A 19,911-nucleotide genomic window follows, 5' to 3' on the forward strand; every position below is an offset into this window, starting at 1 on the left:
GATACCCAAGGGGAACCTTTTATAAGAACCCCAGAACCTTGAAAAGATTCATTTCAATGTTTGAACTTTAGCTGTGGGAGGGGATAAGAGATAGTGACCAAACCAGTGATTCCTCTGGTATAGGAGCACTCCCAGGTTGGAAAACTTTCTCTCCAAAAATGCACATCAGCATTTTCTCTACAATTTATAGTTGCCAATTTAAGTTGGCATCTTCTTTGGAATTTACTGTCAGCACTGAGAGGTTAAGTGCAGGGACTTAGTTGTCTAGAAAGACTCTTTATTATTGCCAGATTAGCAAATTAATTTGCTGAAATCTGATTTGTCATTTTATGATGATGGATGATTATTTGTTAGCTTAGGTAAGGCACTGTATATTCTTTCTCTTTCCCCTTTGTGTATTGGGTTCCCTTATTTTGCCCAGACTGGAAGTGCAGCAGTCATTCTCAAGCCTAGCCCTACTAATGATTGGCACAGAAGCATTGGCAGCCTGGTGACCCTCTGCTCATAAGGTCACATGAACTCAGATCTTGGCTTAAAGTTCAATGCTTTATCTACTGTGTTATGCTACCTTGGCATTGGAGAGTAGACAAAATTGTGAAGCCAGTGAAATGTGTTATTTTGAATGTTCCACTCTCTATCACCATTTGGTCACCTTCCACTTTCCCTGATGCCAGGATTCTCTTGCTGCTCCCTTCCTGGAAAACTATCTAAAGCACACTAGGTTTGTCTAGAACTTTTCCAAATAACACCAATAAAATCCAGCGTATCTATCCCACCGTCCCATTGTCTTGCATTTAAAATTGGATTTGGGACTTGAAATTTGAAATTGAGATTGGTTATATTTGAAAACAGACTTCAAAAACTTAGAGTTGGAAGGTCATCTGATTCAACATCTGGTCAGATTTTCACTTTTAAATACTAAGCAGACCCATGTTTTTCAGCTGCCCTTTCTGTGGCATAATTTTTTCTTCCTATTCTTTGTACACATGAGGATAGCCCTAGTGGAGAATAAAGCAGATGACTTCTAGCATAGAAAGAACATAGCTGCTTCATTTCCCCCATGATTGTACTGTTTATGGCCTTATCCCCTGTTGTACTGCGTTATATACAGCAAAAGGCTAAGTAGAGATGGGATGATGTCATCTGCTGAACAACCATTCACAAATTCATTAGTCAGGATCACATTTAGATTTTATTGTCAACTCAGAATCTTCTCCCCGTTCAACTGAGGTCACTTTTTTGTTAGAGTCTTTTTGGCCTGTCAGCTAGAATTTCTGTGCTGAAGCATCACCAGTCAGGTCTATGAACAAATTCTAAGTTCTTAAATTTCTAACCAAAACATCTTTTTTAAAAATAACAAATTAATAATTCTTGAAAATGCCCAATGCCTCTAATCTAAGTCTTGCTTGAACTCTGGAGTTCTGAGATTCATTACTACTAAAATAAGTCAAGTTTCCATACTAGGTCTGACACTGATATGGTAAACCCCCAAGAGCAGAGGGCTGGCAGGCTACCAAAGCTGCAGTGGAGCTGGGCCTGAGAATGGCTGCTGCACTGCCAACCTGGGCAAATCAAGGAGCCCCAATCCCCAAAGGGGGAAGAGGAAGAATATTTCGTGCTTTATCTTAAGCTAACAAATAATCATCCATCATCATAAAACAAGAAATTAGATCCCAGTTAATTAATTTTCTAATCCTGGAAAAATAGTCTTTCTAGACATCCAAGTTTTTCAAATACCTCTTTTAAAAATTGAAATTTTAACCACTGTTGATGGTACTTGTATCCACTTTGTATACTTTTCCTGTCTTCTGCTTTATTACTTTTTTTGTGGGGCAATGAAGGTTAGGTGACTTGCCCAGGGTCACACAGCTAGTAAGTGTCAAGTGTCTAAGGCCAGATTTGAACTCAGGTCCTCCTGAATCCAGGGCTGGTGCTTTATCCACTGCACTACCTAGCTGTCCTTTCTGCTTTATTATTAAACCTTCAACTGATAATATTTGCCATCATTAGTATGGCTGATGAACAAGTCTAATCCCATTTCCAAGTGTTGGCCATTCAAATACTTGAAGATAGTAATTACATTGCTCCTAAGTTTTCTCTTTTTTTAGGCTGGACATCCCATCCCACCCTGTCCAATACAATCCAACATGCATTTATTTTTGTGCTGCTTCATATGGTATAATTTACTCCATTCCACCTCCCCTTTCCTCTTTTTCCCCATATACTCCTTTTTTTACTCCTTAATTTTCTTTGTATCATTACATCAAAGTCAATTTATACCTCTACCCTATATGTATACTCCTTCTATCTGCCCAAATAGAGATACGGTTCTTAAGAGTTACAAGTGTTATCTTCCTGTGTATATAGGTAAACAGTTTAACTTTGTTGAATAATTTTTTTTCCTGTTTACCTTTTTGTACTTCTCTTGAATTTGAAATTTGAAGATCAAATTTTCTGTTCCATTCTGGTATTTTCATCAGGAAACCTTGAAAGTCCCCTATTTCATTGAATATTCATCTTTTCCCTGAAAGATAATGCTCAATTTTGCTGGGTAGTTGATTCTTGGTTGCAATCATATTCCAAGCCTTCTGATCCTTTAATGTTGAAGCTACCAGGTCCTGACTGTGATATTTAAATTGTTTCTTTCTGACTGCCTTGCAGTATTTTCTCTTTCACATGATAATTTTGGAATTTGGCTACAATATTCCTTGGAGTTTTCCTTTTGGGGTCTCTTTCAAGGAGGTTATCAGTGTATTCTTTCAATGACTATTTTTATCCTCTGATTCTACAATATCAGGGCAGTTCTCCTTGAGAATTTCCTGGAATATGGTGTCTACACTCTTTTTTTGATTGTGGTTTTCAGATAGTCCCATAATTCTTAAATTATCTCTGCTGGATTGATTTTTCAGGTCAGTTGTCTTTCTGATAAGGGATTTTTAATTTTTTCCTATTTTTTCATTCTCTTAATTCTGTTTGATGGATTCCTGTTGTCTCATGGAGTCATTAGATTCCATCTACACAAGTCTAATTTTTAAGGCACTTTTTCTTCAGCAAGCTTTTGCACATCTTTTTCCATTTATCCAATTTTACTTTTGAAGGAGTTGATTTTGGGGGATTTGGGGGGATTTTTCCCCCATTTGGCCAATTGTATTTTTTAAGGAATTGTTTTCTTCAGTCAATTTTTGTGCTTCCTTGTTTCAAGCTGTTGAGTCCTTTTTTCATAATTTCTTGTATAACTCTCATTTCATTTCTTTTCCCATTTTTTCTTCTACTTCTCTTATTTGATTTTTAAAATCCTTTTTGAGTTCTTCCAAGAAAGCTTTTTGGTCTTGAGACTAATTCATCTTTCCCCTTAAGGCTTCCCATGTAGGCATTTTGGAAGTATTGTCCTCATCTAAATTTGTGTTTTGGTCTTCCCTGTCACCATAGAAGCTTTCAATGGTAAGGGTCCTTTTTTGTTTCTTACTCATATTTTAGACTATTTTTAGACTTAAAGTTGAGGTCTGCTCCTGTGGCACAGGGACCACTGTTGCAAGCTTCCTGTATTGGGGGATAGGAACCTGGTCATTGGCTTTCTTCTCTGAGGCTTCTGTGGCTTGTGGAGTCCTCACTGCCCTAGGCTTGTATCCGTGGGATGGCTTGGCCTAGTTGCACCTGTCCTTTGGGTGATTCTCTAGCTGGTACTTTGCTCTCTCAACTGGCCTGCTATGCCACCAGCCTACTGAGCCAGGACCAAGGGGACTCAGCTGCTGATCTGTGCTGTGGCCAAAAGCCTTCTGCTGACTTGCCCAGACCCACTCCATGATATGCTGAACTGCACTATGCTCCCCTTTTGCTCAAGTGAGACAGAACTTTCCTGAAGTCTTCTAAATTATCTCAAGTTGGAAGATTGTGTCTCTTTGTCTTTTTGTAGGTTCTGTAACTCAAGAATCCATTTAGATACTTGATTTAATCTTGTTTCTGAGGGAAACTCTGGAAAGCTCAGGCAACTTCCTGGCTTCTCTCCACCATTTTGGTTCCTCCTCCTCCTCCCCAACATGCATTTATTAAGTAAGCACTTGTTATGTGTAAGGTACTGTACTAGGTACTAAGGATACAAAGATAAAATAAAAAATAGTCCTACTCTCACAGAGCATATATTCTTGAGGAGAGGAGGGGGGAAACAATGTAAAAAAGATATTTTTAAACACTCTAATTTGAGGTGTAAGGTTGCACTAATATCTAGGGGAAATCAGAAAACAGTCCTTGTAGTGGCACCTGAGCTGAGACTTTAATGAAGCTAGAAATTCTAAGAGGCTAAGGGTTGGAGAGAATTTCTTCCAAACATTTGAGATAGCCTGGGGGAGGGCCCAGAGGCAGAAGATGAAATGAGGAGTTCAAGCAATAACATGTAGGTCACTTTGGCTAGCATATAAAGTTCATGACAAGAAATAGTGTCTAGACTGTGATGGATTTTACGTTCCAGCCTGAGATGTTTGTATTTTATCCTAGAATCTCTTTAGAACTCCTGAAGATTCTAGAGCCCCCAGGGGAATGATATGATCAGACTCACGCTTTAAGAACTCTTATTTTGGCAGCTGTGTGAAGGGAGGATCAGAGAGAGAAGAGATAAAAAACCAGCTCTCTAATTAAGTAGGAGGCTCCTGGATAGAGTGATGGGTTCTAAGAAAGGAAAACCTAAGTTTGATTTCTGCCTCAAATACTTATCAGTTGTGTAACAAGGGGCCGATCATTTAAATACTCTCTGCTTCCGTTTCCTCATTGTTTTGAGGAGCAAAGGAGATACTTATTAAGCAATTTACAAACCTTAAAATGCTAGATAAAGTTAGAAAGTATTATTATCCATGTGAGTTGTGATAAGGACAAGAACTAGGGTGAGTAGAGAGAAGGAAGCATATGCAAGATATATTGTGGAGATGACATCAAGACTTAACAACTGATTGGAGATGGTGGAATTGGGAAGGAAGGAAGGGGAAAATTCAAGGATGACTCCAAGATTGCAGACTTTAATGGCTGGAAGAGAAATAGTGCCCTAATCAGAAATAAGAAGATTTGAATGACTTTAATTGATCCTCAGAAAGCATGATCTTCATATTCCTCACCTTCCTAAATGACTTGTGGAGGGTCATGGTACCTACCTTTGAGTATCTGAGGGGCTCCCACATGGAAGAGGGATTAGCTTTGTCTTGGTTCCCTCCTTCATCAGAAGTAAGAACCACAGCAATGGGTAAAAGTCAAAGAGGCAGATTTATGTTCATTTTAAGAAAAAAAGCTCCTAACATTCAGAGCTATCCATAAGTAGAAGCAGATGTCTTGGGAAATAGTGAGTTCCCCATCATTAGAGATCTACAAAAAGAGTCTGTAAGACAACTAACATTTTAGGAGGCAATGCACCAGGTCCTATGCTAAGTACAGAGACTGGATGACCATATGTCAAGGCTATCAGAGAATGTTCTCTGTTAGGTATAGACTAAACCTTATGCTCCTCTAAAATCCTTGCAACACTAAGATTGTGTGATTGTTGTGTGTGCAGTGTGTGGAAATGAAAAGTGCAAGAATATTGATCCTTTATCTGATTGCATAAACTAAGTTTGACCCACTATCCTGCTGGGTTGGATGTTCTCCCTTCAAAAATAAAAAATGTGTAAACAATCCTTCCTTTTTATTATTCCAGGAAAACATTTTCTCATGTTAGTTTTTTTTTAATTCTTTGTGTCTTTTCCTTTTGTTTTGGTAAATCTTCCTTGCTATATGTGGATCATAAACCTGGCAATTTTTCTCTCTCCAATTTCTCTACCCAAAAAGAGCTATGTTACGCTAGGAGACAAAATGGTAGGTAATAATGAGGGTATTAGGTTGATGCCTTCCCATTCCACACCTGCTCTCAAGCTACCAAATAATGAATGAGTATAAATTACACCTCTGAAAAGAAAAATCAGCCTTCTCTGTATTATGTATCAGGTTGTTTTAAAAAATGAGGGTTGAAACATCCATTTTCACCCAAAACTATCTACACATTTAGGCCCAGGAGTCAGTGCAGGTTAACTTAACTAGGTCACTCTGTTCTTTAAATTCTTTTAGTAAGAATGGGAGGTTTGGTGGCTGTAAGGACTTTGACTATTTCAAATAAAATCTCATCAAGATAGGTGGATGTTGGGGCAGCTAGCTGGTGCAGTGGATAGAGCACTGGCCCTGGATTCAGGAGGACCTGAGTTCAAATCCGGCCTCAGACTCTTGACACTTACTAGCTGTGTGACCCTGGGCAAGTCACTTAACCCCAATTGCCTCACCAAAAAAAAAAAAAAAGAAAGAAAAAAGATAGGTGGATGTGGTTTAAATCTTGGCTCTGTATATCCTACCTGTGTGATCCTGAGGAAGGCAAACAGCCTTTCTGAACCTTGATTTCTTCACCTGTAAAATGAAGGGATTAGATTAGATAACACAAAACATCTCTTACAGTTCTAAATCTATGATTCAATTCAGAGCCAATCTATGAACCAAATGCAGAAAAGCTTGAACTATATTATCTTCAATAAATAAGTTAGCTAGATCTTTTTTTTTTTTTTTGGTCTCATTGGTTTACAGAATGTTAGAGCTAGAAGGGATCCTCTCTTAGGGTTGAGAATCCAGGAAGAAGGCAGACCATAGTACAGCAAAAAATACAGCCAGGGTGAGGCAGCTAGGTAGTGCAGTGGATAAAGCACCAGCTCTGGATTCAGAAGGACCTGAGTTCAAATGCGGCCTCAGACACTTGACACTTACTAGCTGTGTGACCCTGTGCAAGTCACTTAACCCCAATTGCTTCACACACAAAAAAAAGCTTATTTTCTTTCCCATCCCCTTACTATGTGACCTTGGGCAACACCCTTAACTTCTCAGGGCTTTAGTTTCTTCCCCTGAAAATGAAGGGGTTGGACTCAATAGCCTATAAGGTGTTTTTGGTTTTTTTCCGGCTCCAAATCTATAATTGAATTCCTACACAATAGTGTACTAGAAAGTAAGTGTGACTGAGGTAAGAGGATATGATTATGGATCCTTAGAGTTGATTCTATGTTCAGAGTCATAGAGTATTGAGTTATGCCTATATGGGAAATGAGTACTAGGTCAAAGCCAAAGCTAAGGTTCCCTACCTATAAGTAGCTGATTAAATTATTACTAATTCCCATGAAGGTATTTGTTGTTCAGTCATTTTTTAGATTTCTAACTCTTTGCCACCCTATTTGGGGTTCTCTTGCAAAGATACTAGAGTGGTTTGCCATTTCCTTCTCTACACCATTTTACAAGATGAGGAAACTGAGCCAAACAGAGTTAAGTGACTTTCCCAGGGTCACACAGCTAGCCAGATTTGAATTCAGGAAGATGAGTCTTCTTGACTCCAGGCCCTGGTGTTCTATTCACTGCACCACCTGGCTGCCTCAAGTATCTAGATACAGTGCTAATAAGAATTAGCAGAAGGACACATGTGAATGGTGTATTTCTGGGTCCCATGTTCCATAAAGGGAAAGAAAGTGCTTGGGGAGAAATCAATTGTCAGGGAATTTGGGGTGTGAGTATAGTTAGTAGCAAGTGGTAAAGTGCTCCTGCATATATGTGAGTAAGTCCATAATCATCTACTAGTACAACCTTCCTCATTTGAGTAAGGACCCTGAGAGAGCAGTGACTTGCCCAGAATCACTCAAACCGGTAGCAGAGCTTGAACTAGAACGCTGAGCTCCCGATTCTCAGGCTAATGAACTTTCTAGTGTGTAGCACTCTTGGCTTTTGTGATTTCAGGAGGTCAACAAGAAGAGTTCAATAATTAGATCTTTTACAAACTGGAAAGTAATAAAGCATGCTGAAGCGAGCACCAAGGGTGGAACCAATTAGCTCTCTATTAGAAAGCATTTTTCCCTGATACTTGCAGGGGACTCATAGGAGAGAATGGCAGAGCTAAACATGACCTTAGAAATGATCCAATCCAGTTCCCTTAGTTCCCATCAAAAAGAAACTGAAGCCTAGAGAGAAAGGAAGTCATTTGCCCATGGACATCCAAGCTGGTTGAGCCAGGGCTATAGCTCAGGTCCAAGATACTTCCCGCTAATCCTTGAAACCAGAACCTCATCCCCAAAGATCTGTTCATGCTACCCCTAAGCTTGGAACTTAATTTTTTTAACATAATGAGAAAGTTTTTTGTTTTTTAATCCAACCCAGAAGATTGACTTAGTAAATATTTTCCCTACACTGATCAGACTAACAGTTATAAGCATGATTTATAAATTACTTCCACCACTGAGGTTTCAAAGTAAAGCTGGATTTGAAACAGTCTGGAAAGGAATATGGCAAGGCACCACTGGTTTCATTTTTATTCTCTCTGTGACACAGAGTGTAAATTTGTTTCATTTTCAAGTGGATAGTTTATTTTTCATGTGTCCTGGCCAGTACATTCTGTTCTGGAGCAGTAATGGAGCAAAATACTTTGTACCTAATCATCCCATCCTCCCCTTCTCTGCTTATAAAATAATTGCCTTGCCTTCCCATGACAGTTCTGTTGATGCTTATGATAAACAAATCAGATTTGATCTTAGGCTTTGTTCTTCAGAGTTATTGATCAGAATTGCAGAAGAATATGGAGGATACCTTTTAAGTTCTTTTTAAAAAAAGATTTATTGATATTGATTTAAAAAACATTGATATGCATAACAGTGCCTGGTACATAGTAGAGATTTAAAAAGGTTTATTGATTAATTAACTGATTACATTGGCACACATGTACTTCCACAGCCAGGAGGACATCTTTTTCAAGAGTATATTAAAAAAATAAATAAAAAGGAGGGGTTGTGTAACTAGATGGTACAGTGGATAAAGCACTGGCCCTGGATTCAGGAGGACTTGAGTTCAAATCCAGCCTTAGAAACTTGACACTGCCTAGCTGTGTGACCCTGGGCAAGTCACTTAACCCTCATTGCCCTGCAAAAAAATAGTATATTCAATTCCATTATGTTCCAAGCACAATGTTATGCATTGGAGATACGATTTAGAAGAAGAAAGGTAATCCCTATAAACACCAATGGAGAAGACTTGGGGCTGAGAGTCAAGACACCTGAGTTATGGCTCTAACTCTTCTACTAACTCCTAGTGTGACTTTATGGGTGTTTTTATTTCCTCGTGTATAAAATGGATGTTATAAAATCAGCTCTGTCTTGTTGAAAATAATGATCATAGTTCACATTTCTAAAGCACCATACAGGTTACCCAGGGTTTCCATCTCAACAACTTTGTAAAGTAAGTAGTAAAAGTATTATTTATTTTCCCACTTTTACAAAAGAAGAAACTAAGGCTCAGGAAGGTTATGTAGGAGGTGCAGGGTCACATGAGTATCCAGTGGCTGAGGGAGGTGCTCAGATCTTTTGACCTCCAACCTAATGTTCTTTACACTGTGCCTAAGGACCAAGAGGAATGAGGAGTGGAAAAAAGCTTTGGGAAGTGTTACAAACACTAGAAGAGGCCATATGGCATCAGCAGCATCACTTCTAAGATGTCACTCATTGACAATGTCAATGTTTTGGCTAGTTTGGTTGAACATTTTTTATTCTCTATTATAGGAGATGCCTCATGTCAAAAGACATGAATACATTTCATTAAAGGAATGAAAAAAAAAACTCTCAAGCTGCTAACTATCCCTTACTATAGTGTGTCTACAATGTAAGGGAACTATTTACTTGCCGAACTCACCACTTCTGTGTTGTCCCCTGCTGAAAATGATATAGTTCATAGATCTGACTTTAGTTGCCTTGCCATTTCTGTGAAACAGAACACAAGGCAATCTTGTAGGTGCTTAATAAATATCTAATTTTGTAATTTAAGCTTAGAATTGTGAGCTCAAAAGCTTTTCTGAGTCTGTAGAGAGCAGCTCAGCTGAACTTCTCTTTTCAGGGCATCACCATTCTGTAACCTTCTTGTAGTAAATGATGCCATTTGTAATGTCTTATGGGCAGGGGCATGAATTTATGTGAATTTGGGTCCTCTGAATATAAATCCAGAATTCTCTCTACTATACCACACTGCTTATTTCTTCTATAACACCCTATTGGCTCAGTGGAGAGAGTGCTGGGGTGGGAGTCAGGAGAACCTGACACTTAATAGCTTTGTGGCCAGGCACAAATCATATTACCTTTGTCTGCTTCAATTTTCTTTTCTTTTTTTAATAATTTGTGATATATAATTAAATTTTATACATATATCAAACATACATGACATATATAATGTATATTTTCTACCTTATGACATTTAGATATACCAAGACATATTCTAGTATATATAACTTCATCTTCCTTTTTTTATAAACAGGCAGGTTTTTAAAAAAATATACAGGTAAATAATTGTTTTATAAATGACATGTACATATCAATTTATACAAATAATATATATGACAAATTTGTTTAAATATAATTACTACATAAATAAGACCTAAATAACTCATATTATGTACAACATATGTATTTATGTGTGTATTGATACATATATACATCCTGTACCCTTCCCAGCACACCCCTCCCCACCTTCTTTTTTTTCAAGTTAAACATTTTTATTTATATTTTTCTTCTGCAATCTCTATCCCTCCTCCCCTTGCTCCCCTCCCCCCTTCCCGAGGCAGCAAACAATTCGATATGGATTAAACATATATGATCATGCAAAACATCACCATATTTGTCACTTAATGAAAGAATGTGAAAATAGCATGCTTCAGTCTGTTCCATCAATATCAGTTCTTTCTTTGGCGGTGAATAGTATGTTTCATCAATATTCTTTTGGGAAATAGAGATGATGATAATAACACCTCTCCCCCAGGGTGGTTGTGAGGATCAAATTAGGTAAAATTTGTAAAGAATTTAGCACAGTACTTGGCATATAGTAGGTTTTTAATAAATGTTTATTGAATTGAAGATGAGAGGTCCTAAATGTGCCTCTTTATATCTCACAGAGAACAGGGAGGAGCACTAGGTAGATTTCAGGACAGACACATTAGTCTTCTATTTCACAGTTTTCATGTCCCATATCAGATTACTGGGGGCCTTGGTTCCAGAGTGGGTACAGAAAAGTCATGTAATTAGCCTATTAAGCTCAGCTAATGTCTTGTAAAGCCATTCAAGTGGGTCCAGTAGATATATCAGTTACATCTTGTTCCCTGACTTACGGAGTGTTACCTTTCCATGTTAGTTCTCTTAGAGAGAATCAGCCAGATCAGAAAGAACTGGCTCTCTCATATCCTGTAAAGAGAGAGATGTAATTAAGGGTTTTTGCAGCCAGAGAGGTGTATGTGGCTTTCCACCTCCATGATCCCCAACAAGACTCATAGATATAAAATAACAGGATGTTAGAACTAGAAGAGAGCTTAGAGATCTGCAGATACACCTCATTCATTCTACTGAAGCTTGCCTAAGTCATAAGCTAACAGTAGCTAAGCCTAGACTCCATCTGACCCAATATCCAGGGCTCTTCCCACCCCACCACTATGCTTCTCTCTCAGCTGACCATGCTTATATAGCATTAACTCTGTTCAGAATACTCCACTTAGGTGTTTTGAGTGTATATGGAAGGAACAAAAATGATTGATTGGCAATTGATATGGATATGGTTATATGATATGGATGTGGGTTAGTAAGAAAGAAAGAAGGGTCAAAGGTGATTTTGAGGTTGTAAAACTGGATGACCAGAAAGATAGTGGTACCATCAATTGAAAGAGGAATGTTTGAGTCAATTTTGGGGAAAGATAATGGACATGTTGGATTTCAGATGCCTTTGGGGCATTCAGGTGGAGATGTCAAGAAGACCTACAGGACTAATTGCTGGGAGCAGGGGAGGGGGAGGCTCTGGATACATAGATTTTGAAGTCATCTGCCTAGAGATGATAACTGAAACCATGGTTGGCACAGAAAAGAGAGACAGAGACACACAGAGAGAGGGAGAGAGACAGAGAAGATGGAAGTATAGAAAATTAAGATCAGAGAAAGGAATATCAGTTTGGTATGAACAGTCATGAGCAATGGTAGGATGAAATAAACAGCTATCCCTTAGAGAAAGAGAAAGAGAAGGTACATGTCATATGAGCTGAAGAGCTTAATTTAATTGGGAGTCCAAAGCATTTGAGAAGATATTGATAAATATATTGAAGACCCTCCAATTAAGAGCAGGGCTAAGGATGGAAAAGAAGATGCTGAACACCTTGAGAAAGGAGAAAGACACTATTAGGTGTATGTCCCCCAAAAGGTCAAAGACAGACCAAAAAGTGCCCATATACACTAAAATATTTGCAGCAGCCCTGGTGTAATAGTAAAGAACTGGAAATAAAGTCAATGCTCATCTATCAGGGAACTGCAAAACAGATTGTGGTGTATCGATGTAATGGAATATTCCTACACTGTAAGTAAAGATGCTTATAGAGAATGCAGATAAGCATGGGAAGACATATGAACCATTACAGAGTGAAATAAAGAGAAACAGGGAGTCAATACATAGTATTACAGCAACAATCTAAAGAGAAAGAAAAAACAACCAAAAAAAAAATTAAAGGAGAAAGGAGCCTGGGAACTGATTAGTAGGTAGCAATCTGACTATTGAGTGATGACAGCAGAAAGTCTAGAAACAGCAACAAGGAATTTGTCCATTCCTGCTCTTGGCCAGTGTGTTAGGGAGCCCAAGAGAAGATGCATCCAATAATGGAGAGGTTAACACAATATCTTCTGGGGGAGCCAGGTATCCATTAGTGCAAGAAAAGGAAGCAGTATGAAAAGAAGGGATCAAATATGAAGGGAAGTTTCTTGACAGTAGAACTGAGTTCTGTAGGGTGCAATGGAAGGCGAGGAGAAGATTGGAAAGGTTCTCATGAAGGGCAGGGCTGAAGTGGATTGGGATGAGGGGTTAGGGAGCAGTAGCAGGGGTAGCAAGTTTTTGTCCACAAAATACAACTCTGAATCACAGGCTTTCAAAGATGAAGAAGTGGGAGTATGCTAGTCATGTTACCCAACTGCTACAGACTTAATTTGGTGGTAATGGAGTGTTAATGCAACCCTTTCCTATGGCTGGATTGGGTCTGATGGGTGAGAGGCCATTAGACTCGGAGATTCTTAAGAATCTTTGTATCCCTAGCACAGTACCTGGCACATAGTAGGCCCTTAATAAATGCTTTTCCATTGACTAATTAGTTATTTTCCTATCAGTGTAGAAACGAGTGGGACCACAATGGACTGACTAAAGGTTATTTTCTATTTTACTTCTTTTTGTTTGGTTGGTTGGTTGGTTGTTTTTTTTTTCAGGGCAATGGGGATTAAGTGACTTGCCCAGGGTCACACAGCTAGTAAGTGTCAAGCATCTGAGGCCGGATTTGAACTCAGGTCCTCCTGAATCCAGGGCCAGTGCTTTATCCACTGCGCCACCTAGCTGCCCTATTTTACTTCTTTATATGGGTCAATGGCAGTCAAAAAAAATCATCAACAATTGACCAGCCTCTTAGTGATGAACCTTGCCAAACTTGACTAAGTTGATCCTCAGAAAGCAAACATTTTCTATTCCTGAGACTCTCATCATATATTATATGCAATCCTCCTATATGTATCTTCCTCCATAGCCCCTAATATAGTACCTTTGACATAGTTGAGGTTCAACAAATTATTTGGAATGAATGAATGATTCTTGTTCAATCCATTTCACAAATGGGGAATCTACTCTTGCCTTAGCTAGCTTGCCAATTCAACAATTTTTGTGTTGCATTTTCCCCCAAAATCTTGTTATTTAGACTTAAAACAAGCACTCTTTTCTTTCCAAGTTGATCAGTTTTTCTATATCCGAATGAGTTTCAAAGACAGGGAAAAGGAGTTCAGTGCTGAAAAATGAAAGGCCTCAACTTGTTCCAGCAGAAATTTCAATAATCGGAACTCTTTTTCATTTATTTTCTCCCAAGGTGCTTTAGTAGATAAAACTGCTGTGCTTCCTTCAGTTTTCATTCCTACAGGGTTAGATCTTAATCTTTGATCATTTTAGTATACCTTGAAAAAATAATTCCTCACTTTTATTACAAATCTTATCTGTTCATATTCAATATGAATAAGAGATATTTGTCACTGATACAGTTCAATTTTACCCTCTATCGAAACATCTTTAGTCTCAAAGCAAAATAACTCTTTAAAATAGGTACTGATGTACTTTTGCCTTACCACATGTGCCAACATGAATCAATCCTAACCCTTTTCAATTCTCTTCAATCTTCCAATGCCACCCCTGTACCCCTTCATTCTTGGTGAATAACTTGACGTCCTACTTGACCAAGGCCATTTTACTGAGAAAGAAGGGACAGATGGCTTCCAAATTCAGTCTCCTCTATCCACATTCCTACTTCCCTTACTTTATTTCAGACTCAGGAGGTCAACTCAGTTCCTCATTGGTACACATCAATATACTTTATTACTTCTAACTACTTCTTTATTACTTCTAAATTGTCTAGATTCCTGCAATGACCTCCTAAATTATCTCTTTGCCTCCAGGCTTTCCCAGCACAATTCCAGTCTTTATAAATAACCCTTAATAACAATCACATTACTTCCCCACTAAGAGACTTTCCATGCCTCCCCCCCAATCCCCTTCTTTTTTTGTTTTTGTTTTTGTTTTTTTGGTGAGGCAATTGGGGTTAAGTGACTTGCCCAGGGTCGCACAGCTAGTAAGTGTTAAGTGTCTGAGGCCAGATTTGAACTCAGGTCCTCCTGACTCCAGGACCGGTGCTCTATCCACTACGCCACCTAGCTACCCCTCTCCTTCTATATCAAGTTGCCTACCTAGCCCAGCATGCAAGGTCCTCAAAACCTCCAACCTCATTCTCTAGCCAAACTGCTATCACTTGCTATTTCACTGAATACATACCTTTTTCTCATCTTATTAAATGTTGCTGTTTGTCCTTCATTCTCAAAGAGGACTGTGACATCAGGGTGATGTCATGACTTGCACTGAATTGGATTTAAGTGAAGGAGGGCTGTGAAAATTCACCAGCCTCACTCTCTCCTCCAGAGCCATCTGGGTCCAGTAGCAAGATACATATCAGGATGACTGGAGATGGCCCCAGATGTTTAAGGCAATTGGGGTTGAGTGACTTGCCCAGGGTCACACAGCTAGTAAGTGTCTGAGGTGAGATTTGAACTCAGGCCCTTCTGACTTCAGGGCCAGTGCTCTATCCACTGTACCATCTAGGATCTGGAATGGACTTCAGCAGGCCTTCTATTCCAACCCCCATATTTTACAGATGAGAGTACTGAAGCCCAGAGAAGTTAAGTCATTTGCCCATGATCTCACAAGTAGTGAGTCTTTAGGTTGTGAATTTAAAATCATAGGTCCAGAACTAAAAGGGACCTCAAAGGCCATCTAGTCCCATCCCCTCATTTTGTAAATTGGGAAACTGAGGCCCAGGAAAGTTAAGTGATTTGTCCAAGGTCACCTGGGGAGTAAGCATTAGGTATGGCTTTGAACCCACCAAAATTCAAGATTCAAATTACAAAAAAGTTCTACTAGTGTTGCTCAGTTTTAAACCATATTATATTAACCTTCTTGGCTCTGTGATCTGTCTTGGTGTCTTGAAAGAGTTAATCTGCCTCTGCAAAAATAAGGTGTACAATCCTTATAAGAATATATCTCTTTGACAATTCAAAATTCCCACCAAATAAAACAAAGGTTTTCCATAAGAAGCATACTTGCTTTCCCTGTACAGATGCCCTATCTCCTCTTTTTGTGTCTTGTATAGATTGTCACCTATACCTAGAATGCTCACCCCTACCCCCTACCTCTGCCTCTTGGAACCCTTAGCTCTCTTCAAGTCTCAGCTCATGTTACCTCCTACAAGAAGTTTTCTTGATTCTCCCAATTCTTAGTGCTCCCACACACTAAAATGACTTTGTGTTCCTTTTTCATGTATTAAATATGTATTTATCCTACACCTATAGAGTGCATAAACCACTTTGTGTGCATACTATGAGGCACTTGGAGCACTGCAGTAGCAGAAGTTCCATAGCCTACAAAAAGGCAGTGTGTTACTTTATTAAATATCCAGTGAGGGGTGATAATATCTGAGTTGTACATCAGATGGCAATCTTCTTAAACTACTAGCCCAGAAGGCCAATTCAGTTTCTCACTGTCACATATGATGTATAGCTTCCCAAAAGGTTGTAGTATCCCCAGTAGCCACCAATAGTAACTTGGCCTTGGAATGCTTGGAATACTGCCCCCATGCAACCCTCAGCCCTTGCTCCTACCCTCCATACCTGCTGAGCCATGCAAAAAGGGCACTAGCGAAATTTGCAATTTAACCTGGGGGGGTAGCTAGATGGCGCAGTGGATAGAGCACTGGCCCTGGATTCAGGAGGTCCTGAGTTCAAATCCAGCCTCAGACACTTAACACTTACTAGCTGTGTGACCCTGGGCAAGTCACTTAACCCCAATTGCCTCACTAAAAAAAAAAAAAACAACAACAGCAATTTAACCTAGGGCATGATATGAAATATTGCTGAAAATATTAAAAATAGGAAATCTGTGATTCTAGTCCCTCCCTCCCCTCACATCTGGACTCTCCTTCAGCAAACTATTACTCATATTTATATGGCACAAACTACATCATTTATTGAACACAGCAAAAATCAATCAATGATCAGTCAACAAATGTTTATTAGTCACCTGCTGTATACCAAGCACAGTGCTAAGTACAGGGATAAATGTTTTTAAGTGAAAAATCCCTCCTCTCAACGTTCTATGGAATAGAATGGAATTCTGTTCCATTCTAGGGAATAATGACAATAGCTCACATTTATATAATTTAAAATTAAATGGGAAATGTCCTGAGTGGAGCAGTCCTGAGTGGAGTCCTCTACTCCTATATTCCCAAACTCCCCCTTGCTTACCCTTTCTGATCTTTGAGCTACTTGGACAATAGTCTTGAACCACCAGCTCCTATATTATAGGAAATGATTCAGGAAAGGGTTGCCAAAGGACCCATCTCAGGGTGACTATACCAAAGGTTAAGTAAGAGGTGGCATGTGGGAGGGCAATGGCTTTTCCATCTCACCAGCTGATAGATTTACAAGAGCTGCTCATCTCAGCCATTCTAGATTCACTATTGCTGTGGGTTTTTTTCCATTGTGTGCCTATCACCTAATGCCACAGATTCTGGTCTTAACCATTGGCAGAAAAAGTCTCAGGCTGTGACAACTTGTGACTGCTACAGTTGAGCAATCCCCGAAGCAAAAGGCAGCACTTGCTCACCTACAAGGAAAACAGCTACCCAGCTCCAATGGAGGCCACTGTGTACTCCAATTCCTCTCACAACGTGAATCCTACAGACTCAGTCCAATTGCAGACATAACCAGCTCCCTGCACTCAGCATGACAACCAGCAAGTCTCTCAAGGGCAACAGAAGGGAAAAAGAACCCTAGATTTATATGCTCACATGCAGATCTCATCCCTGTCTTCTATATTGGACAGGATTAGGGTAATTTTACTTCCTCGTGTCTTGTTATTCAGTTTCTTTCTATGTGAACTTTCAAAGTCCCTTGACACTCTTTTAAAGGTAAAACAATTCTGCAGAGATATCTCCTATATTTATTTAGGTACCTAATATAGCACCACCCTAAGTAGAATGTTGGCTCCTTGGGGCTTTCTTTTTCCAGAATACATTTTATGCAAGGACCAAGATATCTGTTGTAATCCATGTGTTCTGGAAAAAGGGAGCCCCAGATGCCTCATTCTGTGATTGCTCAGGAAGCACAAAGCAGCTCTATTCCAGCAATATAAAGACAACTTTAGCCAGCCTTGTTTTAAAAATGGCTTCTGTGATAATAGCTTCTGGGTATTTGGGTTAAAGGACTTTGCAGATGTTGATGTTGAAAGTTCATAGGTGAAAAGTCTAAGGGGTGTGGAAGTAGGAACTGGTGGAGAGAGGTGATTCTATTTGCTGATTGAGGGATAATTTTTTTTAATTACAAGTTTCAAGAGAACTTTGAAGTTGACTAAGTTTTCACTTTTTTCCTCTGAATGAAACATTTCCTTCATTAGATCCCAAAGATTCATGCTCTCTCCTGTGGACTGAAACCTCACAGGAGTGCTTACACTAAAATACTGCTTGAGAGAAATAGCCCCAAAATTCATTTTCAACCTTAAGTGGAATAGAACTTATTAAACAGCCAGTCTTACATGGCACACTGCAGGGGCACAGAAAGGCATATTAAATAAATACACTCCCTCCATGGCCTCAAGCTGCTAAAATCCAAATGAAGTTGACTAAGGTTTGGGGTGTTTTTTGCCTTTTTTCAGGATCAGTGAGTTGCATGGAGGTGTGTGAGGAGAGGGGAGAAAGGGACAAGAATTCATTCATTCATTCATTGTCACCACTGCTCCTTCAGAAACACAACAATGTTCTCATGAACCTTTATGTTCTTTTTTAATCATAATAGTATTTTATTTTTCCCAATGACATATAAAGATAATTTTCAACACTCATTTTTTTAAGATTATGAGTTCTAAATTTATCTCCCTCCATTCCCTCCCCCATCCCTGACAGCAAGCAATCTGATATAGGTTATACAGTACAATCACCTTAAACATATTTCCACATTAGTCATGTTGTGAGAGAAGAATCAGAAAAAAGGGAAAAACCACAAGAAAGAAGAAACAAAAAAAAAAGTGAGAATAGTCTGCGACAATCGGTATTCAGACTCCATAGTTCTTTTCCTGGAATGGAGAGTATTTTCCATCATGAATCTTCTGGCATTGTCTTGAACCTTTTTCTTGTCCTTAAGATGCATCTTGGGAGATATAACCTACTGTTTATTTTTGTTGTGGTTTTTTAATGAAACTTTCTCTTTTCCATTTCTAGGGATATGAAGCCCGACAACATTTTACTTGATGAGCATGGTGAGTAGTACCCTATGCACGCGTAAGTAGACTAGACAGGAATTTGTTTTTTTAATTCATGGAAAGGTCTAACACGTATAAAGGGACTTACATATATAGAAAGTGACTTATTTTACCCGATAGACTTATAGCTGGCAGAGATGTTACTGTTGATCCATCTATTCCCTCAGACCTCATTTTACAGATGAGGAAACTGAGGCCCAAAGAGGTTAAGTGACTTGTCCAAAGTCACATAGATAACCCAGTAGAACTGGGATTACAACCCAGGTGCTCTGCTTCAAGCTGTAATTCTCTTCCCAAAGCATCATGATGCCTCTTGGTAGGATACTTTGGAAAAGTATAGTAATGAATTTTTATTTTAAATACATTTGTCATGTTAGTAATTTAACAAGTGATGAGATTATGCTTAGACATCTTCATGAAAGTTCTTTTGGACCCTTTATGAAAACCCCTAATCAATCAATTTTTTCAAACTTGGGTGTTTTGTAGCCTAGAGCCTACCTGTGTGTGCATGTTCCAGTTGGCCCTATGTGAAGTAAAAGATTCTGAAAATAATTACAAGGTCACTAGCTGAAGGAGTTTGGAATCTCCAAGTTTCCTTAATCATTTAAAACTTATGATGGGATTGGGTAATAGGGATGAAACTCCAAAGGGAGATACATTGTTCTTTTATTTATATATCTGAGTTTTAAACTGGATTTGCCAGATAACACCTGAGCCTAGAGAGCTGGGAATCAGTTTTTAATATGACCTCTAATTTCAAAGCCCAGGGTAATCATTTATTTATGGCCCATTTGAAAAGGGTTGGGTAATTTTTTCCCATTTCCAAATTGCTTTCCTCTCCCTCCTCTTTCTCTCTCACTACCTTTTTCTTCTCCCTTCACTCCCCTACTTCTAATGCTAATAAATTATATAATGTATGCTTCTGGGCAATGGGTAGAATTAACATACAGGTGTTTGAACCGGGGGAAAAAAAAAAACTTGTAGATTTCT

At 38.9% G+C, this 19,911-nt stretch overlaps 1 protein-coding gene across 2 annotated transcripts in view; it reads left to right on the top strand.

The window, feature by feature from the left end:
* The window catches only part of STK32A (serine/threonine kinase 32A), a 173,620-nt gene that overhangs the window by 91,194 nt on the left and 62,515 nt on the right, over window positions 1-19,911 (top strand). For both annotated transcript variants that reach the window (XM_043989728.1, XM_043989729.1), the window contains one exon: window positions 18,881-18,918. In XM_043989728.1, coding sequence (XP_043845663.1) covers window positions 18,881-18,918 — 38 coding nt within the window. The remainder of the gene's footprint in view (window positions 1-18,880; window positions 18,919-19,911) is intronic.

This window comes from Dromiciops gliroides, chromosome 2 (genome assembly GCF_019393635.1).
Source record: "Dromiciops gliroides isolate mDroGli1 chromosome 2, mDroGli1.pri, whole genome shotgun sequence".
In the NCBI taxonomy this organism is placed as follows: Eukaryota; Metazoa; Chordata; class Mammalia; order Microbiotheria; family Microbiotheriidae; genus Dromiciops; species Dromiciops gliroides.